This window comes from Cinclus cinclus, chromosome 6, assembly GCF_963662255.1.
Source record: "Cinclus cinclus chromosome 6, bCinCin1.1, whole genome shotgun sequence".
Taxonomy (NCBI): domain Eukaryota; kingdom Metazoa; phylum Chordata; class Aves; order Passeriformes; family Cinclidae; genus Cinclus; species Cinclus cinclus.
Window position 1 is genome coordinate 46,413,877 of NC_085051.1, and position 9,041 is coordinate 46,422,917.

The 9,041-nt window shown below is 44.4% G+C and overlaps 1 protein-coding gene across 1 annotated transcript in view; it reads right to left on the reverse strand.

The window, feature by feature from the left end:
- RPS6KA5 (ribosomal protein S6 kinase A5) overlaps positions 1–1,976 on the reverse strand; it is a 69,741-nt gene extending 67,765 nt beyond the window's left edge. Inside the window, exon 1 of the mRNA XM_062495466.1 lies at positions 1,796–1,976. Within this exon, the coding sequence (XP_062351450.1) occupies positions 1,796–1,859 (64 nt within the window). The 5' untranslated portion in view covers positions 1,860–1,976. The remainder of the gene's footprint in view (positions 1–1,795) is intronic.
- Between the last annotated feature and the right edge of the window lie 7,065 nt (positions 1,977–9,041).

The following is a 9,041-nucleotide window of genomic DNA, read 5'->3' on the forward strand; positions in this document are numbered from 1 at the left end:
TGCAACTTTTCTCCTCAAATTAGTGTATTTCTGTGCATTGTATGGACAATTTCTGAAACAGTATCTCCATACATCTTGCATAGCAATGACACTATTGACACCTTCAGGAGTAGGAGTCTCCCAGGAGTACATGACAGAGCAGCTCCCTCCTCCACCCTAGTGCTCCAGAAATAGACAAGTCATTGCTAGAAAGCATTTTTCAGAAAGCAGTTTTCTAAACATTGAATATGGAGAAGAGAAGGAGGGGAGAAGCAACTTATTCCTACTAAACTGAATTTCAGGAGCTTAAAAAGACAAACAAGATCGAGAATTTTTAAAATAAAAGTGAGAATTGGTAGTTCATACAACTATATGATCAGGATTAAAATCAAAGTTGCTCATTATGCTACATTAGATAGTTCCTTGTCTAGTTTATACAAATGTGTTTATTCCTCAAACCATCTTTAAAGAAACGATCCCTGGGGATACGCGTTCTCTACCTTTACAAAAGAAATCTAGACATAGTTATGTAAATATATCAATAAATATGTCCCACTTCCTTTCCCCTTACCTTTCCCTCTTCCTCACTTAAATGTAGCAACACCCATCGAGACAACTATGTTTTCCAACAGCTCTTTTGCTTCTCCTTGAAAGAAGGAAACTACAGTCCCTTCGGTTTCTGCAGTTATCAAGAGACCGCCTTTTTTTTTTTTTCCCCTTTCCCCCCTCCCCCCCGCCAAGCAGCGTTGACAGCCGTGTTCCTCAGGGGCAGCTTCCCCCGAACCCAGGACCGAGGGACAGCGGGGCAGGAGGCAGAAGGCGACCCAGGACACCCAGCACCACCACCTGCCTTTCGCACCGGCCCATTCGAGAACGTCAACCACATTAACCCGGTGAGCCGCGCTCTCAAACTTTTGCAGTGAACGGCATCATGTGCTTACTCTCACTTCATCATGGAGAAAAAGATGATGACAGAAAAGGAATGAAGGGCATGGGTTAACAACATCTTCGCTGTTAATCAATTACAGAGAACATACATTGTGATTATGTTTTACACGCAGTTCTAAATTAACATTAAAATTTAGATTTACTGCAGTGTTCAAGTTGCCTGGAAACTTCTGAAAAGCAGAGAATCACTATTAAAAAGAAATAAAGCTCTTCCCCAACACAACCACCTACAACAGAGCATTTCTGTTGTATCTTTAAATGTCATACATACTGCACACATTGAACTATTACTCCAGAGGGTCGTCAAGTAACTACCCAGCTACAAGAAGATTCATAGACTGAAAAGCCTGGTAACTCTGCGGTTACGTGTTGGCACATTCCCCTCCCTATAATTCCGGCATTTCACCAAAGTCAGAGAAAAGCTGTCACATAAAACGACTTCATTTAGGACTGGAACAAACCAGCCCCCCAACACAGCCATAGAAGCCATAGAAGTCGGTCAAACACACAATTAAAAAAAAAAAACAAAAAACAAACCAAAAAACCCGTTTATAAACAGAGAGCCTGGCTACCCTTCATCTCCTTCAAACGCGTCAAATACCACCGGGAAGTGGGACAGGGGAGCCAGGCACGGAGCAGAAGTCGAAGTGAACTACTTTCTTCAGAAATAAGAGAAGGCCCCCTCCCCGCCCCCATCGTACACGCTCCTGCCCTTATCTTCCAGATCATCCTCTCTTTCCCCCCGCCGCTGAGATTTCCCTACGGGTCCCAGCCAACTCTCTCGGAGCTCCCCGCTCAGCACTGCTCTCCCCAGCCCGGGCCGCCCGGGCCCCTCCGCCCCCGCGCGACCCCCGGCCCGCCCGCTCACCGTTCCTCAGCTCGTGCTTCACCGTGAGGAGCGGCAGCTCCGCTTCCCCCGAGGGTCCCTCCATGTCCTCACGGGCGGCTCCCCCGCCCCTGCCGCTCCCGTGAGCGTGAGCGCGGCGGTGGGGGGATGTCACCTGGCCCGAGACGGGTACTATTTTCTAGGGGCGCTCCGGGGCAGAGGAGCCATGCGAGCACGCTGAGAGGTGCCGCTCTCCCCTCCGCCTTGTTGGAAAACGGGGGGGGGGGGGGGGGGTGTGTGGGGGGAGAAAAATCCAAACCTACACCACCCAACAACAAACAGTTATTAAAATCTAGGGAGGTACACGCACGACGGCTTCCCTCCCTCGGCGCTCAGAACCAGCCCATGTCCTTGCGCCTCCCCTCCCCCGGGCTCCGGCCGCCCTCCCCGCCCGACAGCGGGGAGCGGCGCCGAGCCCAGCCGAGCCGAGCCGAGCGGGGCCGAGCGCGGCCGGGATAGGCTGAACGGCGCGGCGGGAGGAGGCGGGAGCGCCCCGGGGAGCGGCTCCTACTCAGGCGCTCGCGCCCCCTCCCTCTCCGGGCCCCGCGCTCATTGGCCGCGCGCGCCCGCGAGCCCCGGCGGCCGTCGGGCAGTGAACGTTCCCCGCGCGCCGCCCCCGCCCTTCCGCCGAGCGCCGCGCGCCCCCATTGGCTAGGCGGCTGCGCCAACCGCCGGCCCCGCCCTCCGTCTTCCCCCCGGCCCCTCTACTCCCCGATCTTGTTTGTAAACATTCCCGCCCGCCTCTCCCGCTGCCCCCCGACCCCCGCGGGAGGGCGGGCGCTGGCTGCCGAGAAGGAAGGGAGGGCGCTGATTGACCGCTGGAGATGGCAATCACCTGAGGGAGCGGCCATGGCGCCCTTCCTCGCGTTAGGGGCGGGTTCCACCGTACATGAAGGGGGGAGCAGCCGTGGGCTGACCCACACGCAGTGGCGGCTGGGGGGAAGCTGGGCTCCATCGCGGGGGCTGTGGCGGCGGGATGGGAAGCGGGGTATCGCCGCGGGGCAGGGAGCAGCGAGGCACAGCCGGGAACGCGGGGATTCCCGCAGGGCCCCGGCCGCCTGCCCGCTGAGCCCCCGCCTCCCCGCAAGGGAGGCGCGGGCGGTGCGTGCGGACTGGCAGCGGCGGCGCGGCCGGGCTGGAGAGCTGCGGCACATCGGTATGTCCGCCTGCAGCACGGGGCCGTGCTCGGGTCTCCGGGCTCTGGGGCCCCGCAACACGGGGGCGAGGGTGGCGAGGCCCCCGGTGCGCGCAGGGCGGGCCTGATGCCGCCTTGGCCGGGGCTGTGGAGGGGGCGGCGAGCGGAGCCGCCTCTTGGGAGGTCGAAGAGGCCGCGTGTACTCAAGTTCAGCCAGCCTTGGTGATCGCTGGAAAGGCGCACGGCCTGGAGAGTTATGGCAGCTCAGGAGGTGCCTGGCAAGGGCTAGATTGTCGTAAGGTGGGAGTGGGCGAAGTTGCTGGGTAGGTGCGTCCATGGGCCCGGTTCTCCTTGCCCTGCGTGGGGCGCGTTCATCTGGTCCCTTCAGCTGCGAGAGAGACACTATCCTCCGAGGGGTCTTTTTTTGCTTTGTTGAGGGAAATAACGGTTCAAAACACATCGGATATGTTCATCTCAGTTAAGCCTCTCAGTCTGTTATGTTTTGGAGGCAATCTGGTATTTTTAAAGCTGTCCTCGTTTCCTTAGGACAACACAAATTACTTTTCTCTCCGTTTCTTACTTACACTAGTTTCTGACTTCTTGCTCTTGAGTGCCACTGCTTCCATCCTTACACACAAGCTGCTAATTCATAACACCATGTCTCAGCAGCATTCGCACAGCCTAATTAAGTGACATCAAAGATCAATGAAATAAAATCTCATGTTAATCTATTATTCACATTCCAATATTAAATATTTGTGTGTTTGTACACGTGTGAAAAGTGCATGTACCTTTATACATTTCTACAGTTTCCTGTGGAGATTCTGAGTTCAGCTATTTAAAGTTGGTGAGAGCTTCTGCTTCATAATTGTTTATATAGACCTTGGGTTTAGGGTGCCTTTGCAGTTGACATCCCAGAAATTAATAACACTACCTAAGGGTTTCATTAAAAGGTTTTTGAAGGTGAACAGCACTGCAGCTGTTCTCTTGGGGTATCTCTCTGTAGCATATGATACACACATAACTACACCAAAAACGTCCATCCAGTTACTGCCTTTCCAACAGTGTTATATCAAGACTATAAATATAGAAGTCTGAACACGGGATGTTTCCGAACTGGAAAATTAATTGATTCCCTAACTTCTGTCACTTGTTTTTAGAAGCATCACTGTGGCAGAGAAAGTAAATATATCAGTATAATATTAAACTACAAAAGGGAACATGGAAATACTACACTGTTTAAGTTTTTGCAGCTTTGTAACTAATGGCTCCTCTGTACATCTAGTGTGGACTGTGAGATTTACTTCTTCATTACAAGGCATAAAAACCACTTCTGATTATTCCATGACCCAGATATTAGATTTTAAAGAGATTAGTACTATATTTCATCCAGTGGCTTTACTAGCCTACACTTGGACTAACTGTCCCTGGCAGCCTCAGAGGGGAGAAGATGAAATCTGACTCCATTTACCAGCACTCAGTGTGACGGGTGCTGGCATTGAATCCAGTAGTTGTTAATAGTCTGTGTTTCAGATGTTCATAGCTTGACAGGCTGTATCTGCTTATTTGCCTCAGGCTGAACATTTCACCTTTCAAATTTCAGCTAAAACAGCTTTTAAAAATGAGGCAATAACCCTAGAATACCAAACCAAGAATACTGATCCATGCTGACAATGCCTATAATAAAACACAGTGATAACTGTGTATATTTCAGTGTAAGATGTAACTGGCCTTGCGAAATACTACTGCATGAACTGAAAATTCTTTATTATAACTGAGGGATCCCCTGATTCACCTGCATCATGGTCATTCCATTTTTAAAAAATTAGGATTTTTTTACGTAACAGTTTCTTTAGTGTTAAAATGTTTTTGCAGTGGGATACTTGTGTCATATCCAGAAACAGCAAAGCAGCCCTACTGAATGCTTGGAAAGAATCCCACCTTTTGACAGACAAAAGAGCTATACTTGTGCTGAAATCCTAAACCTCCTGTCAGTAGTCCATGAGTACAAGACTTTGCTCAAGTTTTTCTTTCAGCTGAACTTTGGGAGCAGTGGAGGGTTCAACTTGGTTGTGTATTTGACGTAAGAGCAGATCTACCTTCAGCAGAATGGTCCAGGCAGGGTGGGCTAGTTACGTTGCCTCCATCACACAGCACTATCACATGGCTTTGTGGGTGGCAGAGGACGAGTTCTGTCAGCCTTATGGATAGATTGGAATTACAGATAGGTGGAAATACACAGGCTACCAGAAAATAAAACAGATTAGGACTCATTCTGTAGGTGTCAGGGAAGTGGCATTACATAGCATGGTGTAGCTAAATTCTTTCCCCTTCAGAACTGGCCTTTTTTTGCATTGCCTCCTGGATTTGTGGATACAGCATACTATTACTGAGCTATGCTAACCTCCAGCTTCTACAAAGACATTGCCTGGAAGACTACTGGTCAGGGATCCAACCATTCCTGGAAGCACACCAGCAGTCAGGAGTATGGATAGTCAGGTGCCACCACTCAGATTAGGTCTTTGTCCTGTTTAAATCACTACACAGATTGTCACGGAGTCAGATGAGGGAAGAAATTTGGCTCGAGCCTGCTGCCAAAGCAGCATGAGAAAGTCCACGGAGACTGATGGACTTAGACCCAGTGAGAGTACAGACTGGTCTATAAGAGATTTCTTGCTAGTTTGGAGAAGTAAAACCACCCTTGGTATGTGAACTGTGCTTTTAGAAGTGCAGTTTAACTGACTGAAAGTGTTACTTGCATTTAAATACATTTGTGTGTATGCTGCAACACTGAAAAACCCTAATGTTTGTATGATGTGCATACAATAAATTAGCCCTCTGGTATTAAAAGGAAAAATATTTGATGTTTAAACAATTAAAAGCTATGGGGCAGTGCAGAGCTACTCATGCTCCATAGTGTAAATGTTTTTTGGATTTAAGCAGCATTTTCATGTTCATGTGCACAGTAAGAGTAACCTGACAGGTCAGTCAGCCAGCAGTTCAGTGTTTGGGCTGAGCATGTGCTGCAAGTTTGGGAGTATGGAGTAACACTGTTCTAAAGATAGATGTCCCTTCTCTACCCCACAACACAACTGTTCAAAAATACGTGTATTTACTTGCCATTCCTAATTGTGAAAAGAGGGAGGAAAAAAATGCTGTGGGAAATTCCACATGAAATGATATTGTTGAACTTTATTAAAGGAAAAGTGTCAAAACATTTTCTTTTTGGTTCTAGAAGAGGTGGTGTGCCAAGCTGGTTTGAGGGCTGAGGTGAAATCAAAATGCTCAGTGTACAGACTTCCGAGAGGAAATTAGAAAAAAAGGACACAAATGTTAGAGCCACATACTTCTAGGGTGCTGGGCCCCATAGTTTTGAGGGATTTGATTTACTTTCTGAAGGGAAGCTGCTTATGGAAATGGCCATTTCTATGAAGCTAAAGTTGAAGGTGTTTGATGCTTTCTTATAGTCACTGAATTGTTAGAGAAATAGGTATTATTTTCAAAGGACAAATTTTGGAAAGCCAGAGGATACAAAATGTTCCCCTTAATCACTCCATGGAGAACATTTGCACAGCAGGGGAAAAGATCAAATTTTGTAAACCACAACATGAATTTAGGGAAGGACTCACTGTGAAAGACAAACATGACATGAAACAGCTTTTGTGTGAGATTTTAGTGTAGTATCAGTTCGTTTTTAGTTTGCATGTCTTCTCTGTGATTTTTATCTTTTGTTTAATCTGCATCTTTAATTGAGTATTCTGTGCTTGATAACTGTCAGAAAAGTAGACTGGGTAGGTACATTTGCTGTTTAAAGTATTTTTTATGAAACTGCTCTGGGCAACAGTTTTATCTCTCTAAAACCACTTAATGTTTTTACCATGAAAGGAGAAGTTATGCTAAGCATCCAAGTCTAATAATTCTCTTAACGGAAGTGGTACAACTCTGTCAGGAAGTGGATCATTTCTTGAAAGAGTGCATTTAAGTGTTAATGCTTCTAGAGTCCTGTTTCAGTTAGTATTAATTTCTTCACTGAAATTTATTTTTTTCTTCAGTCACTGTACAGTTGCAAATATCATTATTACAGGTAGCACTTTCAAAAGTTTAATTACAAAAAGTGTACATGGTTATAAAAGAGAAAAAAAAAAGTCATATTGCTGAGTTTCTGATGAGGAAAAGGAAAATTAATGCATGCTCTCCATAGGGGAAAGAAAGCAGCACTAGCCATTGAAACAGAAATAGGGTTTTATTTTACTTTTTGAACTGCTAAAGCTGCTTAAGGGAGGCAGAAATTGAGTTTCTGTTTAATAAAAAGAATTGACTTTTGGATCCTACTCCTCACTCACAATAGTTCAAATTTTTTTTCAGATTTGTTGGAGGGAACACAGAGGACTGTTCTACATAATGTTGTTATTAAACCTCAGTAATATTCACTGAGTAAACTCAAAGTCCTTTTCAAAAGACCTGCATGCATATTCTCACTGCTTTGAAAATTTGCTATCAGCTTTGGAGAAGGGGACTTTAGAAAGGAGAAGTTAATCAAGGTGATCTGAAAGCTAGTGATGATGAAATTCAGTCTTTTAACTCATCATGAAGACCGTGAATACATTCTGATAGTTGCGGAAGTTATGGTTCTGTTTTCCTACCTCAGAGAAGGAAGCATAAACATGAGAAAAAAAGTGCTTAAATTGCAGAACTTAAAGCTGTGCATTTTAGTTCTTAAAGAGAGCATGCAGAAAAAGACTGAAAAGAAGTGCTACATAAAATGAAGGGAGAAGGACAGTTTTTGAAAAGCATAAATTAAAAATAATAAATTAATTTCCACAGGTTTTCTTCTAATTATATATTTTTAGAAGTATTGCATCTGTTAAATTACCACAGAGCAAAAGAAGATTAATGAAGTGAACAATTATTAGAGAAGTTCCTTTCCGTTTATCTTGAGAAAAGTATGATTATTGATTTTGAGCCTATTATTTTAAATTTAAAAATATAAGATATCTCCATGAATTGAAATAACAGAAGAGAAAATCTGAAAACAAATTAATAAATTAAGATAATATCTTTCAAACTCAGTTGGTGTATCTCCTGGAGTTTGAAAGGAACTTAGAGCTCCTTAGAAAGATTACTAAAACTCCTGTTAGTTTCAAGTACTATATCAGGTGACCAGAAGGCACCTCTTAACCTAGAATATTATGATATTTTATAATATAATACAATATTATTTAATATAAACAGTAATATAACTAAAAACATCTTTTAAAGGACCAGGAAAATATTTTGATGAAAGATTTTAAAGATTACCCTTAGTTTTAGAGAAAAAAAACAAAGATGTATTAGAAAGCCAGTAGATACATATGTTACCATGAATATAGCCTAGATACAAATACGGTTGTGAAAAACCAAGTAGCAAAAACTATGATAGTGAATTACAAATTTTCAATACATCCAAAAGATGGGGATTTTTAACTTTACCTGCATAACTGATGCTGACACTGTAAATTGAAGCAATTCTATAATTTCATTACTGTTTCTCTTAAATTTTTCATCCCATACTGATTTATTTAGATAGGGGATGCAAACTAGGTTATCTTTAGCTCAGCATTGCTGTCTCCAACGCTGGCCAGGAGCAGCTGCATAGTCTGTGGTTTAACAGTGCAGTCCCTGAATAAAGACCTCCATTTGTTTGCTTTGACTTTGCCATTTGCTAATTTCATCTCATGACCCATAATGATTTAGTTACAGAAGAGTGTGAAGAATTGTTTCCTTTTATTTCCTCCATAATTTTGTTGCATCTGTCCCTATTTCATAGGCAAACCTATATGAAGCATAGAGGTTCATATAAAGCAGTAGCTTCACCACCTAAAAATATCCAGTAAAATGCACCAGGTACTTGGAGCTCTTTGAGCTTTCAATAATCCATGCACAACCTCATTTATTTCATTTTTCTTAAGCAGAGGGCTTCTAGAGGAAACCTAGATTATTTAAATGTAGGAACACTCAGTTTTAATATATCTTTCCTCTTTTTTAACGTAAAGTGTTTGCTGTGACAGTCTTTGAAGAGGATGTCAAACTCCAGTTGGTCAGAAGGCATTTTAC